At 39.2% G+C, this 21519-nt stretch overlaps 6 protein-coding genes across 6 annotated transcripts; 4 read left to right on the top strand and 2 right to left on the bottom strand.

Annotated features, from left to right (window-relative positions):
* Positions 1-1298: 1298 nt before the first annotated feature.
* PCYB_143360 (hypothetical protein) lies at positions 1299-2474 on the bottom strand (the record flags this gene model as incomplete). Its single annotated transcript, XM_004224807.1, has 1 exon — positions 1299-2474. A coding segment is annotated over one exon (1176 nt), but the record flags the coding sequence as incomplete, so codon positions are not given.
* A 2355-nt stretch (positions 2475-4829) lies between these two features.
* On the top strand, positions 4830-5893 carry PCYB_143350 (hypothetical protein; the record flags this gene model as incomplete). Its single annotated transcript, XM_004224806.1, has 2 exons — positions 4830-5317; positions 5629-5893. The coding sequence occupies 2 exons, from the start codon at positions 4830-4832 to the stop codon at positions 5891-5893; spliced, it is 753 nt and encodes a 250-aa protein (XP_004224854.1).
* A 2022-nt stretch (positions 5894-7915) lies between these two features.
* On the top strand, positions 7916-8512 carry PCYB_143340 (superoxide dismutase; the record flags this gene model as incomplete). Its single annotated transcript, XM_004224805.1, has 1 exon — positions 7916-8512. The coding sequence occupies one exon, from the start codon at positions 7916-7918 to the stop codon at positions 8510-8512; it is 597 nt and encodes a 198-aa protein (XP_004224853.1).
* A 920-nt stretch (positions 8513-9432) lies between these two features.
* On the bottom strand, positions 9433-10446 carry PCYB_143330 (hypothetical protein; the record flags this gene model as incomplete). The annotated part of the gene is made up of 2 exons (XM_004224804.1): positions 9433-10359; positions 10384-10446. 2 exons carry the CDS (start codon positions 10444-10446, stop codon positions 9433-9435), a joined length of 990 nt encoding a protein of 329 aa, XP_004224852.1.
* Positions 10447-11706: 1260 nt separating this feature from the next.
* On the top strand, positions 11707-14631 carry PCYB_143320 (RAP protein; the record flags this gene model as incomplete). The annotated part of the gene is made up of 2 exons (XM_004224803.1): positions 11707-14043; positions 14455-14631. The coding sequence occupies 2 exons, from the start codon at positions 11707-11709 to the stop codon at positions 14629-14631; spliced, it is 2514 nt and encodes an 837-aa protein (XP_004224851.1).
* Positions 14632-18295: 3664 nt separating this feature from the next.
* On the top strand, positions 18296-20932 carry PCYB_143310 (importin-beta 2; the record flags this gene model as incomplete). Its single annotated transcript, XM_004224802.1, has 2 exons — positions 18296-20435; positions 20505-20932. The coding sequence occupies 2 exons, from the start codon at positions 18296-18298 to the stop codon at positions 20930-20932; spliced, it is 2568 nt and encodes an 855-aa protein (XP_004224850.1).
* Between the last annotated feature and the right edge of the window lie 587 nt (positions 20933-21519).

Below are 21519 nucleotides of genomic sequence, written 5' to 3'. Positions count from 1 at the left end.
ACACACACCGCTAAGAAGAACGAGACGCATGACGCTTTCGTAGAATGCTTCCCATGCGCGTATCCTAATTTTCCACTGCAAAAGTTCGGCAAAATTTAGAGGGATAAAAAGCCTAGTTGCCTTCCAGCCCACGCTGCGAAATAAAAGAGTTGCACGGAGCAACCCAGTACCTGTATAGACATGCGACACAAAATTGAGTAGATTTATTTGCAAAAAAAATAAAACTAATTAATGACTGTTTTTGAGTTATGTTTATAATTTACGTCCTGCACATGAGACACCTCGAAGGTTTATTCTGTTATATTTAATTTTTTTTTTTTTTTTGCGAAATGTGTTTGAATACTTAATTCCCATTCCCATGAGAATATGCATACCTTTTGTTTTCCGTTTTCCCCCCTTACGTATTAATAAGGCATATTTTCGTATAGTAGAATATTTCTCATTAGCTTTTCCGTCCGGGAGTGCCCATATACACATAATCACATTTGACCACATGCTTGGAAGGGGATTAATATAATGTTGTGTTTTTTTTAAATTGCCTACAATACAAGGCTATGCTTCAAATATTTATCTATTTAGTAAGGCATATATGCGAGTGTTAGCGAAGAAGTAGGGATATACACACGCACACATGTGTTCTAAAAATTTTTAGTCACCTTTTTCGCTCCATGAATATGTATGCGAGTGCACGTCCCACTTTACAAATTTTAATTTTTTCTTTTTAAACTTTTAATTTTTTTGTAATCTCGTAATAAAAAAAAAAAAAAAAAAAAAAGAGCTATAATTTTTTTTACCTTTTTCCTGAATGTGCTTTTCTAAAGCATGAGCGAACACAACAAGTTTGCAAAGCTTGCAGTCCGAGTCACATCACACAGATTATGCGTAGCCAGTTAAAATTTTTAAACAAAAGTTCATTTCGAGAAGGCCAAATGGGGTGGACCCTGGTTTGGCGAATAACACGATTAGTGGTTAAGAGCGGAATGAAAAATACTCGAGGGGGGGGAGGGGACGAAAAAACGACAACAACGTGCGTGCACACAAGTGGCATAGTTGCTATGCCATAGTATATATCTGCGTGCAGATTTATGGGCATGCATATTAACCGTACGTGGGGGGAGACCATAGGCCCATCACCGGGATAGCGTGGAAAAGCGGAAGAGAGGAAACGCAAAAAAAAAAAAAAAAAAAAAAAAACGGAGCACGCCAGGATTTGAGCAGAAAGATTGGGGCCAACCTTTTAAACGCCGCAAATTTTTTTAATTGGTGCCAGCCTTTTCAATGGGGCGAACCCGTTACTCCTTCTCGGGCGGATACGACAAGGTGTTGAACACCTCGGTTAGCTGCAGGCCCTGGGGGTGGCTCAGGTACTCGCCAGTTTCCGCGTCGAAGACGGAAATGGTTTGGTTGCACAGGAGGTGGCCCATATTATCCGTTGGACAATTGGAATCTAACAACAATTTAGAATTTGCCGTTGCTTGGAAAACGAAAGAAGTCACTTCCTTGCTCTTATTTGTACACTTCAATTTGGCACAATTAACGGATCTTCCTTTCCCCACCTTGTTTAGTCTCGTATCAAAGGAAAATTCGTATTTTATTAATTGCCCATCGAAGAGCAGATAAATGTCAATGTCCGATTCGCTACTCTTAATTGCCGTTATACTGTAGTCCTGTCCGTACTCTAATTTTCTTATACATTTTGGTCCATCAATTTTTACGTGTATATATATGTTTGGCGGAAGGGAAATGATCGCCACTGTGTCTATTTTTTTCCCAATTAGCTTTAATCCTGGGGATGGTAATTTAATCTCTATATCTTTTGGTATAATAATGTGTCCCCATTTAAATAGGTGGACAAAAAATCCCCATTCTGCCCCTTCGTGTGTGATACTTGGAACCAGTTCACATTTTTTAAGTTCACTCAAGGCGAAACCGCCATATGCAATTGCCAAGTTTGTGTGCGGATTAACGCATAAAAAACCGTTATTAAAATCTACACACTTAACAGTTACATTGCTCTTTTCATTTATGCTTACAATTATTGCAGTTTCTGTGTTTATCCGTATTACGGTTATGTGTTCATTTAGCATACCCACAATAATTTTCCAATTTTTTAAGAATGTAGGGAATCTCTCTCTGTGGTTGTAATTAATTTTTTCTTGCAGCCCTGGGAGGTTTATATGCACGTCCTTATCACCTTCAATAACTATGTTACAATCATCCTTTCCCCAAGCTTTAGCATCATACTTTCCACATAAAACGGATTCAAATTCGTCTGGGATTTTTTCTAGTTGAGGTAGAAATTTAATTCTTCCGTCACTGAAGGTAGTAGGTCTGAGCATTATCTCATCATGGTTCGATAGTGAATACCATCCTTTTTCATCACAGTATTGAAATGCGTTCCAAATGACGGCATTGTCTGGGGCTTTTGCAGTTTCGGGCGGGGTTTTGAAGGTACATTCCACAACATTCGTCATGTTTGCGCGGTGAGAAATTGTCACACGTGTAATGTGTTAAGAATTGGGGTGGGGTGCGGGCAATACGTGGCAAATATAGTCGAGATTGCAGGTAAGGATATACACAATGCTGCTAAAAAGGTGGATGAGTGAAATGACGTCAAACTTTCGCTTATTTTGAGGGAAAGGAAATTTGTCCAATTTGGGACGGCAACCGCGTCGAACAGTGACAAACAAGAGGGAAGAACAAAAGAGGAAAAACAAGCGTGTGCAGGGAATTAAAATTTACACATTTACAAATTTAATGAGGCAACATAATTTTCTTATGATTTTTTTTTTTTTTTTTCTGGCCGCTAAATTTATTGACATAAATTAAAGTTTCATGAAACAAAAAATAATTATTTTAATAAAAATAGGGCATCTTATGGGAAAAAAAAAAACAACAACAAAAAAAAAAAGTTACACTTTTATAGGTTTTTTTTTTTTTTTTTTTTTGAGTGAAAATGCAAGTTATTGATTATCGAAAAGTTCGCAAGATTTTTTTTTTCTTTTTCACCTGAACAGTGCAGGTGAAAAGGGCAAGTAGCTGTTTTTATTTTTTTTTCCTGACGTGTGTATATTTTTACACTCCTAGTTAATGCTTAAAAGTGGTACTCAATGGCTTTTTTTTTTTTTTTTTTAAATGACAAAAATTATTCCTATTACTTTTGGCTTTTTGCAGAAACGTTGTTTTAAGACTTAATCAAAAGTGTGTACATGCTATAATTCTTTTCACGATCGCTTAAGACAAGCTCAAGGGAAGGAAAAAATTGTGTTTCACTCGTTTGACGGCTAATGCTACAACGCAACACATTGGTTTTGTTAGTTTTACCCGCTTTTCCTGTTTTTCTTTTTTTTTTTTTTTTTGTGCAGAAGTGGCACAATGTGCATGAGCTTGTGGCAGCGCGTGCATGGGCTCATGTGTATACAGGCGCGAACATGCAAGTGACACAAGCGTAAGCTTCAAAACGCTCTGCCATGCATAAGTACGTTTTGTGAGGACGTCTACACGTTTCTACATACTTAAAGGTGTTTTTTCCCGTTATGTTCATCCTTTTTGTTTGTCACATCCTATGTTGTAAGAATTATTCTTGGAACAAAAGGAATCTATTCTTGGACGACATCCCCACGTGATAAAATTTGTTTAAGTTGAATATATGCATTTTGCGCGAATAAAATAGTTATAAAAATGGTGAAAGCGCGCATTCATCAAAAGGTATACATTTTTATGCTATTTCTTTAAATTTTGTTTTCGGTCTACATGTACTTTTAAAATATGTACGCACCACGTTGGTGACTTTTGTTCTTTTTGCAATTTTTATTTTCCCCATCTTACTGGAATGTTTTTTAATTTCCAATTCCTCACATTGATATAAACAATTTGAGAAAGATTCTAGAACGTTTATTTATTTATTTTATTTTTTTTTATCATGCGAAGTATGCCATAGCAGAATTGCACAAGTAAATTTACCATTCCTATTTCATGTTTAAAACGACTACATGTGCACATTCAATTGAGCCTTTCTATGAAGGGAAAATTTTAACATTTCCTTGTGTAATAAGTGTGCCACAATATGCGTGAATATGCCAAAGGGGATTTAACTCTTTCTGTGACAGAAATCAGGGGAACAATACGTGCACCATTTTCTTCTTCCTCGAATTCTGTAGTACCGTCTAGTATACTGCTGATATTTTGAATTTGTCCTAAAATTTAACATATGCATTTCGTAGTTTTTTTTTTTTTTTTTCTTTTAACCCCCTTTCATCATTAAAAAGGTGTCTGATCTCTTGTCTGCTCAACGACGTGGTTAAGAAGAATTAACTAAGTTGTGAGGACCCAACGGCGGAGCTCGTTACTACGTCAAAGTGCAGGGGTGTTATTCTGTTTGTTCGCATTTGTAGGCTGCTCCAAACAGTGTTACATTAAAATAAGAAAATTTATACCTCCCATCTTAAGTTCTGGTGTGTTAATCAACCCTTAAGTTTTTCCTTTGGTCCATATTTTAATAATTGGATGAAGGAAAAAAAATGAAAAGGTCTGCTTCACCATTCTACAATTTAAGTAAAAATATGCATTTTTCCACCTTAGTTGGGTTCATTGTTTTGTTCTAAGAATTTTTTTCTGCATTTTTAACGTCAAGTAATGTTGTCATGCGTTTCATATGTACGAAATTAGCATATACATTCGTCTTTACCTCAAAACGGGAAAAAAATATATTTTTTTTTTTTTTCTTCCTTTTAGTGTCAAAATTGATGCATATGTTTTCTGCCCTATCGTTAATTTTTTTAACAGATTTAAAAGTAAATTTTTGAATTTTTTTTTCTTTTTTTATAAAAATGAGCAAATCTGTCAGAAGGGGAGAAATATATTTTAACGGGGTTTTTAAATACTATAAGAAGAAAAGCTTGCCAGTCCGTGACGATGCTGGTTATGGGGACATTTCAACAGAGAGGGGATACTTGCGCGCAATAAGGGAGAAAAATAGTACGCATAAAATAGGAAGGAAGCGGGAAAAGGTTAATCACGCGGAGGAGGACTTGGACTGGGACGAGGATGTTGGCCCGGAGATAGACAAGATGAGCGAAGCGGACGAAACTGATCAAGAGCGAGAAGACGAACAGGAAGAAGAGTACGAGAAGGAGCTGGAAGAAGAGCGGGGGCACAAACCAGAACGACTGCAAAAAAGAGGGGAAAAACCGAGAGAGCAACCTCGAGAACGATCAAGGGAGCAGAACAAGGGCCCCCCAAAACTCACCGCTATAACAAGCGACGCTGTGGAGGCACCCGTGAGAAGGCTTTTCCCCGATGGAATATTAAAAAAACGGTACCCTAAAAAACCTCGAAATGTGGATAATTCCCATGTTGAAGGTGTGGGTCTTAATGTCCCTCCCGAATTCATCAACGCGCATGTTTCACGATATAACAAAAGTGGTGACAGTGGACGTGAGCATTCTAGCACGTTGAATAAAAAAGGAAAAGGAAAAAAGTCAGCAAAATCGAAAAATTCTTCTCCAAAAAAGAAGTGCGCTTTTAAAAAAAGTATCCTACTTAGGAAAAAAAACTGTTAAATGAGGCTTATGATAATCCGATATACTTCGACATGTGTCACAGGTGCGATGCTGCACAACCACGCAGGAATAGGTCTTACATAAAAAGGAGTAAAAAGAAAATAAACGGAGAGAATTGTAAACATAAGTATGAACTGCCCACTATCGCTTCCTTGGGAAAGGTCAAAAAATTAAATTATTTAAACTTTGAAATTAACGAAGATGAAATGACCAAGCAGGAAAGGATGCTTCTCGATAATTTATCAAACGTGTGCTTTGGCAGTAGCGTTCTGCACACCGTTGCCCAGCCACGCAAAAAGTTGAGGCGTAAAAAGGGAAAACCTTGCCCATAAGGAATATTAGCGTGGCTGTGCGAAGCGGGATTAGAGCACCACGAAATGTTTCAAGAAGTGCATGTATGTATCGTCCTATTTCTCGCGTCGTGCGAATACATTTTGGTTTTTTTTTTTACCCTCTTTTCTTTGTGACAATTATGTTAAAACATGGCATTTAAAAAGTTTACTTCATTTTTGTGCACGCGGGGAAGAAATTCTTTTCAAATATGTGGGGTGCCGGGTTGGTAGAGGAGTGTGCACGGTGGGACGGAGGCATATCTTTTTTATGCGAACCGCCTGAACATTTAAGCCTCTCCACGTTTGTGTCTTTCCAGTTTGCATTCGACAAATGGATTATCCACTAAAATGGTTTATGCATTTTTGTATCTTCCCGATTTTATGGGCGAAATGGGAAGCCTTTCCCCTCCTCGTTGTGGTTGTTTACATACGCATAAATATATTTGCATGCGCGATCGGCACTTAGTCTAAACGCACATTCGGTGTTTGTGATTGTATATATATATATATATCTACCTATGTACAATCAGCGCAGAAACAGAACAGGCACCGAGTTTTTACATGTCACTCGCTTTATGCTGCTTCTATTAGTGTTTTTTTTTTTTTTTTCCACAGCTCAACATATATGCATGTTGAACCTTCTGTTGTAAGTACGATTTGTTGCAATGCGCGTTTTAACCCTAATGCTCATTTTTCTTTTCAGTTTTCTTTTCCGTCATAAAAAGAGCCATTAGCAACGTTTTTTAAAATGGCACCTTAAAGGTCAGCTTTTATTCAAATTTTATTCCACTAAAAAAAAAAAATAAATAATTATTCAAGTGGTCCACTTCATTTTCTGCACATGCAACAGGGAATAAAGGGAAAAAAAAAAAATGTGCACAGAAATCTCCCTTTGGAGAATTTACTTTTATGAAATTCGAAAATAACGAGATTATGTAAGTCCACAGTTCGGTAAGTAAGCTATGCCGCTCTCCATTTGTCCCATTTTGTGAAAGAAAAAAAAAAAAAAAAAAAAAAACATTCATGTAACGCCCTACCATATGTGGCCTTCCAAAAGGGGGCACATTTCACCTATTGCATGCGCTTAGGAGAAACGCATATCACGTACATATGGACATTTGCGCAGAAGCAAGCCTACACATGTAACCACAACATATGCGCACAAGTATATATAAGGACATGCTTATATATTTTACATATATACATATGCGTACTCCTATCTGTTCACGTGTACACTTCCACTTGGCGTCCCCCCCATCGTTGTGTAAATAAAACACGAAAAGGTAAATTTTTTCATTAAAACCGATTTTTTTTTTTTTTTTGCGCTATATTTTTTTTCCCGTTTGTGGATACATGTAACGCTTAAAAATTGGCACAATTTTTGCTGCATTTGAGCTGGCAAATGTTAAACCGCAAAACGAAGAAGAAATAAAAGTTTAGCAATTCACCTCTTTTAATTTCGCCCCTAGCGTTAACGTTAAATTGAAAAGTCAAGCCATTTTTAACGTTAATAAGGAATTCATCTTTAACAAAAACTTTTAACTCTATCCATAACTGCCTCTTTATGTTTAAATGCAATTTTTTCTTTAACCGCTATTTTATCTTTAATTACAACTTCATCCTTACTATATATACAACTGCATCCGTAAGTTTAATATTCTTTTTTTTTCCCTAACGATTAAGCAAAAATTGCACAATTTTTTTTCCACTTAATTTTTTCCCGCGCCTGCGCATTCCTGTTTAACCGGCAAGCAGCCCCTGTGGCAGTTTTCAGATAGGAAAGGCAGTTACGTCGAAAGGTGAGCCCCCGCCGCGCACACGCAAGTGTATACACAAGCGCGTAGATACATACGTATAAATAAATATATATGTATGTATATGTATGTATATACACATGCATACGTACGCGTACATGCATATGCTTACTTATGCACATGGCTTGAAAGAAAACCTTTTTGCCGCACCTTCGCAGCCGAACAAGTTATCTCCGCGAGGAGGGAGGACAAAGACATCCGAAGAAAAATGGCAATTATTCTACCCAAGTTGAAGTACGCTTTGAACGCCCTGTCGCCCCATATAAGCGAAGAGACGCTGAACTTCCATTACAATAAGCACCATGCGGGGTACGTGAACAAGTTGAATGGCCTAATTAAGGATACACCGTTTGCCACGAAATCGTTGCTGGAAATTATGAAGGAGTCTACGGGAGCAATTTTTAACAACGCCGCGCAGATATGGAACCACAGTTTTTATTGGGACTCCATGGGACCCAATTGTGGAGGGGAACCCCATGGAGAAATTAAGGAAAAAATTCAGGAAGATTTTGGATCCTTTAACGATTTCAAAAATGAATTTTCGAATGTATTATGTGGCCACTTTGGATCAGGATGGGGTTGGCTAGCTTTGAATAATAACAACAAGTTAGTCATTTTGCAGACGCACGATGCTGGGAACCCTATAAAGGATAACACAGGCATTCCTATCCTAACGTGCGACATATGGGAGCATGCCTACTATATTGATTATCGAAATGACCGAGCGTCGTATGTGAAGGCGTGGTGGAATTTGGTCAATTGGAATTTTGCCAACGAAAATTTGAAGAAGGCTTTACAGAAGTGATTTTTCCAGCGCAGCAAAAGAGAAATGAATGTCGTGAGACCACCTGATGCTTGTACATGAGTGGGTGTGCGGTACATGTGTGTGCGGTACATGTGTGTGCGGTACATGTGTGTGCGGTACATGTGTGTGCGGTAAATGTGTATATGGTACATGTGTATATGTACATGCTTGTGTGGACTGCTGCGCATGTCGACACATTTGTGCACACTGTTTTGGCCCCCCTTCTTCTTTTCCTTCGTTTTTTTTTTTTTTTCATCCACGGGTTTTCCTTTTCTTTTTTTTTTTTTTTCGCTTGTATTGTGTAGTGAAAAGTGTCTTTATACCCAAAGAACAATTTTGTAACAAATTTTGAAGTGCTTTAAAGGGGTTATTAAGAGTGTATCCTCCGGAGGGGGAGGCAGAAAAAAAAGGGAAGCAGCACAAAATGGCGCAAATGACATGCACATGAAATGAAATGATGAAAAACAAAATGTCAATTGTTAGTCCATTTTTGTACCTGTGAACATGTCAGAGCTATTCCTTCCTCTGCTCAGGATTTTGGAATAATTCTTCATTCGTTCACTGTACTCAAACAGGGATGAAGGTGAAGACATAACTTGGGCGTTTTTCTGAGTTTACAATTTGACGCACGTGTTAGGTATAGCACGGGGAAGGGGGCGAAAAAAAAAGGTTTCCCTCCATTTTGTAGCGACATGTACTTTTTCCTTAAAAACAGTGCCACTATGGGGGGGCATACAATGTCTACTGAGCAATTGTGTGACGATGAGATGTGTACCTCGATAATGACAGAAAAAAAAAAAGAAAAGGCTCCGCTTGATGATGCACACTTCCTTTCTGCTAATCTTGTCATGCTTCCCCCACGTGTGTGCATCGCGCAGGAATAACTTTCCACCGTAGGGGCTAATTAACTCCGCCGCATTTTATAACTCCACGGGGTGATGACTGGCGAGAGGACGAACTGAAGATTTTTTTTTTTTCCTTTTTAAAGTGACATTCGATCTGGTAAACATCGTTTTCCCACAATTTGCATTCCTTCTGTGCACCACATGGATGTTGTTATTTATTCCTTCAAAGATGTCATATGTTAAAAACATGGCAATATTTTTAACCACACTTATGTAGAAGGAGTTTCCCTTCTCATCATTTTTGTTGGCGGACTTAACAGAGGTGATAAAAGTTACGTTATTCGTTTCCTTCTCCTTCACCAGTTTTATCTCGACAATATAATCAGAGTAATATTTGTGTAACGGAGTAAAAGTAAGTGTGCAAAGAGAGCCTTCCCCCCCTTTCACAATTTCATACTTTAGTGGCAAATGTATCCAGAACTTTTTTTTTAATTTCCCCTGGAACAGCAAAATGGGTCCTTCATGCTTCCCTATTTTGATGTAGTCAAAAAGGTTTTCCACATTTTCAAATTCTTTATATTTACAAAAGTTGTATGTACATTTTTTTCTCCACTTGTAGGGTAAAAAATTTAAAAAATTAACCAAATTGTTCACAGCATATATTCGTCCCATTTCTGAATTGCCATAACCATGGTGGAAATTCCTTTCGAAAATTTTGTTCTCTTTAAATGTATACTTTTTCACTTGATAATTTTTTTTAATCCTTTTAATGGCACTGTTTATGTAGCTGTTGGAGGGAACGAACAGGGAGTAGTGTGGGTCACTTTGCAATGTGACACCAGACTGGTATACCCAACTAAGTGAGTAGGCTGAAAGGGCCGATGTTGCTAAAACTTTGGCAATTTTCACCTTATTGTTTCGTGCATATTGTGTTATTTTCTTCGAAATGTTAATTAATTTGCCCAAGTAGTCCTCATCCTCATTTGGTAGTTTTATGTGTAACTTTTTGGATCACCCAGCTTCCACACATAGGGTGGTAACGTAAAACAGCATCAGGATGCTGAGCAGGTACAACTTATTCAAAACCATTTTTGTAGTTCCCACGTGGGTGTACTTTTCACACACGCAGATGGTGGATGTATCCTTTCTGTTAAGTCAAACGTGTTAGGGGGCTATTTTTCCGTGCTACACTTTTTTTTTTTTCCTTTTTTCCCCTGGCGCAGTTCTTCCGTAAGTTATGTTTATGTAACTTTTTAAAATGACCAAATGTTAGTGTGTCGTTAGGATTGTACAAACTTGTGTGAAAGGACGAAGGATACCAAGTAAAAAAAGGTACCCTTAATTTTTTTTTGTGGCTTATTCGAGGACGCTATTTTTTTTATTTTGCTCCACTTTTGGAGGCCTTCACATTGATCATGCTATGTGGGCACATCTCCACAACATTTTTGTTCTCTTTTTTTGCTTGCTTTTTTTTTTAACGCCGCCGACCCGGGTGAATCCGCGAGCTGTATTGCTATATTGCTTTATTGCTGCGTTGCTGTGTTGTTGTGTTGCTTTATTGCTGTGTTGCTATACTGCTGCGTTGCTGTGTTGCTGCGCTCCTCCGTCGTTTTTGAGGTTTAGCCGCTTTGCCTGCCGTTTTGACTACCCACATTTGGGCGAACCTCCACCCTCCGAGGGGCCACACCTAAACGAGGTGCAGTATTCGCCACGCGGGCTTGTGGTGCGTCTCCCTTTTTTTTGAAAGCACGCCCTATGCTCGAAACTGGAGTTGCCGTGCACGACAAGCAGAGATGTACAGATGCATGTAGCCGCTTATGTAGAAATTCATTTTGGCAGTTGCCCCCATGAGCCTCCGCGCTACCCCTGTTTTTCACCTTCCCAAAGGGGACGCATCCAAAGGGGACGCATACCCTTCTTGGCATTTCCCCCCAAAAAGGGTCTCCAAAAAATTTATCCGTAGAACACCATGCGGAAGTTGCAAAAAAGGGATGAAGGAACTTCATCACGTGTACCTCATTTGAAGATGTGCTAACATTTTAAACCTCAGTCGGATCCCATTCGTGTAGGCATTCCAGCCTGTGAATCTGGCACTTTTTTTTTTTTTTTTTTCTCTTTTCTGTGAAGACGTAAGAAGTAGAGAGGTATATCTCTGCTCATGTGAGTTGTGTCTGACCCCGCCGCTCACCTTTCCCTTGTGCAAGCGCAAACAGATGGGAGAAAACCATTTGGCTAGCGATTCCTAAGGGTGAAGAAGTTACCATTAAAGGGGAGGAGAACTACCTCTTTTGTATGATTTCGAGCGTGTACTTCCCCCCCCCAGTTTAACGACTGCACCATGCTGTCAACATGAGCCTACTTCGGAAAGGCCGATTAATTCCAAGCGGGGCTAGGTACATAAGGACGGGGAAATTTAAAGACCCAATAAGTTACAAACAGGTGGTAAGTGAAAAAAAGGAGGAACGGAAAAAAGAATTGGAAAACATCAGGGGGAACCAAATAAAGCTTTTAGAGCTTCTCCATTTGGATAATCTAAAAACGCCGCAACCGAAGAAGTGGACGAAAAGAAAAGCACAAAATGGGGATTACGCAAGTGGGAAGGGGGGTGGGAAAGGTACACCCACAAATGGGGGCACACATGGGGGGCTAAGCGAAAAAAAAAAAGACACAGCATCGGGCACGTACTACCGTGATACTTTCACAAACAGGCTTAAAAAAAAGGCACTCCTTAGACGAGTTATGGACAAAGAAGGCAAGTTGAAGGAAGCCCAAACGGAGGACTCCTCTCAGGAAAGAAAGAGAGTCCTCACCAACGGGAGAAAAATAAATTGTCAAGATAACCAACGTAGTGGTAGTCTAACACATGCACAGCTTCACGACAGCATTAGCAACATTATTGTGGAGAAAAAAACGACGCTCAAGAAAAAAATCCACCTGATGAATTTTTCCGTCACAAACAGTTACGTAAGTAAGAAGTATCACATACAAGTGAAAAAAGACCCCTGTGAAAATCAATTTAGCATATCAGAACTGAAATCGATTGATCTTTTTGATGAACTGGAAATGAGTAACGGTAATAGGGATGCATCAGACGTGGGCACTTCGGGTGTATTTTCCCACGCGAGCAGAGGGGGCCAAGCAGAGGAAATGACAGAAACACATGATTCACACATACCTAGTCAAAGCCAACAAAATAAGCAGAAGATTATGAAAAAGATCTACAAGGCGTCAATAAATCATGTGCGGGATGAAAACCTGTGGAAGAAATACGTCCAAAATACATTCATCATATCGGGGTACCTAGACGCAAGTGACATAGTAATCCTATTTTGGTGCTTTGGAAAAATAGGCTACAGAGATAATAGGCTAATGAATTTGCTATGCTCTATACTACTGAAGAAAATAAATGACCTGACCCCATGCGCTTTAGCGTTATTACTAAACAGCTTTAAAAAATTAGAAATGAAGAAATATGACACTATGGAATTATTAACTAATCAGTTTTGTATGCATATCCAAAGGTGGACCTCCCAAGATATAGCTCTAGTTGCTAACTCTTTAGCTTTTTTTTACATATATCATAAAGTATTTTGGAAAAAATGCATTTTGAAACTGCAAAATGGGTATTACTTTTCTCAGCCTTTACATTTATGCCTGATCATATCAGCATTGGCCAGATTGGACATCAGAGAGGGTAACGTTTTATTATCCCTAAGTAAAGGGGCAAAGAAATATGCAAAAGAATTCAGCCCTAATAACCTAGCTCTTGTTATTCATTCCTTCGCCAAGTTGAAGTTTTGTCATCCAAAATTTTACAATTACTTGTATCAGTTTGTTCATACATATTTAGACAGGCAGCTTTTCATGGGTGGATCTCACAGAATTGGCTCCTTAAAAAATGTATCCCAAATGGGGGACAACCAACTCAGTGAAATGGAAAAAGGGGGGAGTATGTCGGAGAGTGCGCAAAAGATTGCACTTGGAAATTCACACGTAGAAGAAATAAACCACTTTGATGAGTCCCTTGCTGGAGAGTACCCCCATGTGGAGACCACACCAAACTGCGACGCTGTGGCTACTATGTGGAATTCGCAAGACGGGGAGGAAGTGCCCCTTGGTTCTCTTCCCCCAGGGGGGGGGCATGAAGAAGACGCTCACCACGAGGTCAGAAGTGGTAGCGGCAGTGGTAGCAGCGGCGGTAGCAGCGGCGGAGGCGACAGTTCGCGGGACACCCCGCTCAAGGGGAACGAGCAAAAGGGACACTTCGACCTGCAGTCACTCGTACTTTTACTGTTCTCGTGCACGTGCCTAATCACCTGCACGGAAAAAATGATCCTGAAGCTGACCTATCTGATCCTACCTCTAAAGGATCACTTGGGCAGTCACAAAGTGGAAAAACTGAAATATGTAAGTGAGTATATACAGTATACCTACCCAGAAACATTTGCAAAATTCCCCAAAGAAATAAAAATGTTTTATTACTACATTGATACATATGAAATTAAAAAAAAAAAAGTCAAATATGGAGCAAGGTGGATTAATGAATTATCCAAAATTCTAGCAAAAATAAATGTAAGCCATTTCAAAAATATTTACATCAATCATATATGTGCAGATATAATGCTACCCGACTCTCAGGTTATTATCATGTGTTTAGGACCATATAGCTATTACGTAAATTCGTTGGTAACTACGTCTACTTCCGATTTGAAAAGACTCATTCTTGAGAAAAAAAAATATAAGGTCATCCCCCTGAGCTACCACGAATGGAACAAGCTCAACGACTACGAGGAAAAGATTCGCTTTCTCTACGCCTTCGGGAGAGATGCGGCAAACTATTTGTTCGTGAGCGCGAAAAGGGAAGTGGCGGAGGGGGAGAAGTCGGGCGAGGCGCAGTTGGACAGGGCGCAGTTGGACAGGGTGCAGTCATACATGGCGCAGTCGGAAACACATACGTCGGGGAATATCTCCGCATCCTCGGGGGATGAAGAACGCGGAAGAAGCTGCCAAAGCGGCGGCGAGAACGCAAGGGAGGGAGAAAAGTGGGACCCACGTCCTGGCCCCATGGATGCCCCAATTTATGATTCCAAGCAGCAGAACAAAAATTGCGAGAACGAGCCAAATCAGCAAAGTTACACTTCTGATGAGGACGACGAAGTTATCGATTTCATAAAAAAGGGAATCAGCGTCAATGATGGGAATGAAGAAGACTCAGACAGGGACCAAATCGAAATAGAGGAGATAAAGAAATTTTTGGAAGCTGAGAAATTATGAGGGAAGGGACGCCAACTGTTTTAACAATATTACCCAATGCACCTTTGTAGGTGTCCCACTGCATATCTACGTGGACTTAGAAGTGGAAATATCCGCTTGGGCGCGTCTCCACTCATTTCGTAATAAATTACGCGGAGTGGTCATTTTGGGGGGCACCTATATTCGTTTCAGCTTATTCACACGTGCACGCACAACAGAGATGAGTCAACATATGCGAACAACCCTTTGTGGCACACATCCGTAACGATGAGGGCATTTTGATTTAAATAAATGGGGATGGAAAAAAAAAAAAAAAAGAAAAAAGAAAGGCGTATCAATAACTCGTTGACGTGGAAACCTCTACTATGCTTCCCATCATTACCCACAGTTTGAGATCGAATTCAAGACAGACGTACTTTTCCATTCTTTCCACTAATTTGCGTAGGGATATCCAACATGTGACAAACTCGACTGCGCAGAAGAACGTTTTAAGAAGGCATCCCGCCTATCTTATCTGATCATTCTCTGTAGCGCTGCCAGTTTCTCCTTTTTTTTTTTTTTTTTTCCGTAAAAATGTGTCCAATTTTTAAGGACATAATAAATATGTAAATTTAATTTATGAAATGTGCTGACATACTCCTCAATCAGCTACGCGTTATTTTTACCTTTTTATGTTTTAAAAAGTTTTGTTTCGAAATTGTTTAAGCGTTACAGTGTGTCGCATCGCCGGGTAGGTAGACAAGCAGGGGGAGGGCGGGGGAGAAAAAAAAATTAAACATATCAGAACGGGGGGTTGTTATAAGCAAAAAGGGGCATGTCCTCCTTACCCCTATCTACACCACGAAGAGGTTTACTTCTTTATTTAAAATTATTTATTCATTTTGCGTTATTATCTTAAATGTGCGCAGCGATATTGTACGCAAGACTTTTGTTTTTTCTCTGCATATGTGTCCACAGGCAAATATACAACACACGCGCGTGGGCAATGTTGTCGTCATGATTTGCGCTTACGCATCCAAATAGCGAAAAAGAAAAAAGGGGTACATGGAGATTATAAGTGCGAATAACACATGGGAATCATTCCTGTGCTAATTTTTACCAGACGCACTACGATGCTACAAGTGTTGTATTTTTGTGTTTCATTTTACGAAGGTGGGGAGAGGTGGAAAAAAAATTGTGCACATCCATCCGTGTTATACACATAAAGGAGCGCTTACCATTATATGCATTCGAGGATCTGGCATAAAAATGTGTATCCCATGGAAAAAAGGGCTTAATTGCGTGTTAGATAATTTAAAAAAAAATTAACTGCAAACGGAATCACACAATTTCGTACATATATGATGCACATTGGGGGAAGGTACCCCTCTGCCTCGATGAAGGGTATATACTCGTTTACGATTGTTCGTTTTTTTTTTTTCCTCCCATTATGTGAAAACATCTTGGAAGGAACAAAAGTATCCCAAAAGGGGGTTCACAAATATATACAGATAAAAAAACGCACGAGTAGGCACCACGCATGTAATGTAACATGTTATAAATATATGCGGTATGCCTCGTGTACATGTACAGTTTTTGGAAGCAGTTTGTCGATTTGTACGGAGATACTCATAACACTTCCCTTTTTTATCGTTTATTGTTTCACTGATTATTTTATTTTATTTTTCCACTCCTGTTGTGCGCATTTATTGCAACTTTTGCAGCACACGTACTAAAATACATCACATTGCAGCAGTGTAGCAGTATACACCCCTCTGTATTGGTAATTTTTTTTTTTTTTACTCTTTTTGCCAGGGCTCTTTCTCATGATATTATACTATTATTACTAAGATAAATTCATAAAAGGGGCATACGTATTTTTAAGCTACATGCACGCGTACATATGTACATATAATATAATCACAGTGCGTTCATATGCATGATGTGTTGGCTCATCCAAATCATTTCAAATAAAAAAATATATTATTTAAAGGGGGGTTGATATGTACGAAGGAAGGTGCTGGGAAGGAAAGAAAAAAACGATTCAGGAAAATAAAAAAAAAAAAAAAAAACCTAGTGCTGAACGTTAGGGAATTAAAATTGGTATACACTAAATATGCATAGCATATATGCCCAATACGCACGAGAATATATTATGCTTAGGTTATCATCGCCATCGTACGCATTACCGCGTACATGAGCGCGCACTGCTGTCGGCAAACATATACTACCTTTAGAAAGCATACACGGCGCTACCCCCCTGGGACCGAGCACGCACAAGCACTTTGCGAGTACGTACTTTTTCTTGCCCGCCGATATGGCCATGGCGCTCATACACCTCGCATCGCACATACAAAAATGAGGAAGCACAATTTTTGCAAAATTTAGCTGTGCGAAAATTCATATATATAATCCCGCAAACTGGCACATGTATACATATATTATATATATGTACATACATATGCGTATGCTCCTTACGTATACATGTTTAATCTTCCATGCCCATATGCATATTTATACATGTACAGTACATCCTTTTTTTTTTTTTTTTTTCACATCCATGTATAGCTTTAAAATTTCGCAGCAAGCGAAGAAGAAAAATAAAAAATTCATGTGCCATCGCCAACGTAGGTATTTTTTGTGCTCCATTTGTATATCGCCAGATTGTACTACGTATATATACTGCTTTTCTTTTGTACATATGGGCTGGGGCCATGCTACGCATGTATGGATGTTCGCGCGGATATGAGTACCCCCTTGCGTGAGTTACCCCCTTGCGTGAGTTCCTCCCCTGCGTGAATTACCTGTGTACTCTTCCAGTGCCTGTGCATGCCTATTCGTTTGTACCCCCCGTATGTGAACCTCCTTCACTTTAAGTTAAACATGGGTTGCGCTAAAAGTAAATGAAGCACGAAACAGAGAAAAAAAAAAAAAAAAGATAAGAAGAAATAGCGTGATAAAAGGGAAACAGAAGGAGAAAAATTACGAGAGAAAAAAGAACTTATAGAAAAGGGGAGAAGGAAAAACCATCAGTGCAGTGTGAGTATGAACAGCAAGGATGTGCAGGAAAAACGCGATTGATCAACGCTAGTAGAAAAACAAAACAAAACAAAACAGATAACTCGAAATCAAGAATGAATCGGGGGGATGGCACAAGCGCGACATTATGTATACACGCACTAAGCCGTACATATATGTATATCCGAGTTAACGCCTTCGCCGGGGTCTTCGCTGCGTTGCCCTTCGCGTCGTCGTATGCCCAGTTAGAGTGAACTAGTAGGCACACGCATATGTGCATATCCCTGTGTGTGCGTACAGTTGGGCCTACAACACAGCAAGCGAATGCGCTGTAGGTACGTACGGAGATCCCCTGCACATGTGCAAGCAGCTTGTGCATGTACGTTTGCAGGAGTCCCGCCCGCACACAGCATTGGTACATTCGTGTTGTACGCCCATTTCTTGCACATGCTATCTCAGATAAGCTAGCCAACCTGCCTTCCCCTTCTCATTATCAACAATACGAGAGTTTTTTTTTTTTTTTTTTTTTTTTTTGCTAACCGATTAGTTTTAATACCACCGTGTGAATGTTCATACATGAGGGTTTTTTTTCATTTTTTTTTTTTTTTGCCACGCCGGCCGTGCTTCTTCTTCATCTTTTTCTCTTAAGTTGCATCACGCACGAATTCGATAAAAATCCTGTGCCAAGATGGAGGCAAGTAACATCGCGCAAGTGCTGTATGCAACAGTAGATCCCAACATAAATATCCGTTCAGAAGCAGAGTCCAAGTTAAAGCACGCAAAGGAAACGAACTTTGTCCAGTACATAAATCAGTTATCAAACGAATTCTGCAGAACGCAGAATGACCCCTACTTGAGGCAAATCGCGGGATTACTAATAAAAAATGCATTTGCGTCTAAGGACAATTATGAAAATGAAGAGAAAGCAAGGACATGGGTTAACTTCCCAGAAGACATAAAAAATGAGTTAAAGAATTCAATGTTACATTTATTAAGTCAGCAAGGGGAAAAGGTAGTCATAGGGACAGCATGTCAAATAATATCTTTGATAGCCAAAATAGAACTCTCTCACAATAAATCCTCCGAATTGCTTCACAAACTAGTCAACAATATTATAGAGAAAAATGCATACACGAAAAAATCATCCACTGTATGCTTAGCCTACTTAACAGAAGATATAGCAGATATATGTAATGAGAGTAAATCAAAGTATGTTTTTACTCAACCCGATTTGGATTTAATTTTAACAGCTATTATAAACTCGCTATGTGAACCAGGGGAGGAAGAAGCTATACACTGTGCTAGTATGAAAGTGCTCTACAATTTGATGTCATTTATTGACCAGAATTTTAAGACCCAAGTCGAAAGGGACATAATCATGAAAACTGTTATCGATGGGTGTAAAGATAGTGAGAGATCTACCGTACAGATAGCAGCATATGAATGCCTAATCAACATTGTCAGTTATTTTTACTCGTATTTAGATGCATATATGTATGCTATAGGGCCCCTAACATGGGTAGCTATCGAGTCAGACAACGAAAGGATAGCCATCAGTGCCATCGAATTTTGGAATACAGTTTGTGAAGAAGAAACTTTTATAGATCAATACGAATTACAAGAAGGGAAAAAAAACCATAATATAGTAAAACAGGCAATGGTGTTCCTTTTGCCAAAAATATTTAACGCTATGATAACTCAAGAGAGTGAAGACATAGATATCGATGCCTGGACATTATCCATGGCATCTGCAACATTTCTAGCCTTGAGTGCACAGTTACTAAAAAATGATATAGTAGAACCTGTTATTTCATTTGTAGAAGAAAATTTTATACATGAGGATTGGCGAAGGAGAGATGCTGCTGTTCTGGCATATGGATCCATTATGGAAGGTCCAGATACGGAGAAATTAAAACCGCTAGTAGAAGAATCGGTGGGACAACTCTCCGAAGTTTTGAGAGATCCATCCGTTGCGGTGAGAGATACAGCAGCCTGGACTATAGGAAAGATAACCACCTATCATTCGGAAATTATTTATAACGTGTTAGGTAATTACAATGATAGCAATTCGCTGTATGGGATATTGTTGGAGAGGTTAAACGATTATCCTAGAGTAGCGGCAAACGTGTGTTGGGTTTTTAATCAACTCGCTGCTAATAAGAGAAGCTCATACAACAAAATGACGAATAGTTGTACGACCGAATTGGATGACTCCTTCTGTGTGTTATGCAAAAAATTGATCGATGTGACATCTAGGGAAGATGCAGACACGAGAAATTTGAGAGAAGCTGCTTTCAATGCACTCAATGTAGTTATAGATAACGTATCAGATAATTGTCTAAAATATATGATAGAGTTACTGTCCCATATGATGTACCTCTTAACGAACACTTATTTGAATCCACTAACGGAGGAGGTAAAATCTTTGCAAGGCTACTACTGCGGTACCATGCAGTTCATCATTAACAGGTTAGGAAATCAGTGTAAGCCTTTTTTAAAGCCAATATATTTAAGCATATTTAGACTATTCGAAATTAGAACGGACATATGTGAAGATGCGTTACTTGCATGCAGTGCAATAATAAACGTAATGGGAGAAGACTTTAGGGAACACCTAAAAACGTTCCTTAATGTCATTTTTAAAGGTTTAAGAAACGTATCAGAAACGTCTACGTGCAGAATATGCATCGAAATGATTTCCGATATTTGTATCCCCTGGACTTTTGAATTTGAGAAAGAAATGGAGTTAATTTTGGAATGCCTATGGGACGCATTAAAAACGTTTGGTGTGCATGACTCAATAAAAATTAGCATCCTAACTGTGTTAGGTGACATAGCTACAGCGTTAAATAGAAGCTTTTCACGCTACTTAAATTTCTTCGCTAATATACTCGCAGAAACCTCCAAAATAACTATCACCTCGGGGCCACCAGAAAGTGATGATTGGCTTAACTACGTATTCGAGCTCAGAGATGCCATTCTCCTAACATATAGTAATATCATTTATGCACTAATTGATGGAAATGAAATTATCAAGCTAAAAGTTTACATCACAAATATTCTAGACCTAATTGAGTTGATATTAATCAAAGAAATTAATCACTTCAATGCTCAGAATTTTCAAAATGCTGTTTCTCTTTTAGGAGATTTAGTACATGCATATGGCTATGAATTAATCGAAAATTCAAAACTCACTGATTTGATCATATCAGTTTATGGGAAAATTGATATTTTGTCAAGTCAAGGTGATGAGAAATGTGAGTCCTGCGTTTCGAAAATTAAGTGGCTTAAGAGGATATGTAATGCGCGGTTGGGGCAGAAATGAATTCTCCCTACTTGCGCGTATGTAGAACGGGTGTACAAATAATTTGTGTGCTTTTTGTGGGGACCTATCGGCTTTCCTCGTGTGCGCATACAATTCACGCCTTCTTTGGTTGGGGTGTTTTCATGTGCATGCAGCAGGGGGTTATCCCTCACGTGCGATGCCGAGGTGCCTTTGCACCTACGCAAATGGAGCTCCGCACGCGCAATATGTTCATCAGGCCCACAAACCAGTCGAAGAAAAAATTCAGTAAAATTAATCGCCCCTGGTAAAGCGCGCCCACCTCTACCATTTATTATGTCACCCCAAGGCAAGATATATATGCGGGCGTGCCCTGCCGTATCTTGGAGTTTCCTCAACCCCATATGTTTTCCAATTTTTATATGTTTTTTATATTTGTTTTTCATCTTCGTCTCGTTGCCTTTTTGCCTTGGTCTGCCGCCTCGCTGCCTTTCCATCGCGCTTCTGCATTGCTGCCTCTGCATTGCTGCCTCTCCATTGCTGCTTCTTTATTGCTGCTTCTTTATTACTGCCTCTCCATTGCTGCTTCTTTATTGCTGCTTCTTTATTACTGCCTCTCCATTGCTGCC

Source organism: Plasmodium cynomolgi, chromosome 14 (genome assembly GCF_000321355.1).
Source record: "Plasmodium cynomolgi strain B DNA, chromosome 14, whole genome shotgun sequence".
Taxonomy (NCBI): Eukaryota; Apicomplexa; class Aconoidasida; order Haemosporida; family Plasmodiidae; genus Plasmodium; species Plasmodium cynomolgi.
Note: the sequence above shows the minus strand (reverse complement) of the source record. Positions and strands in the feature narration are given on the sequence as shown.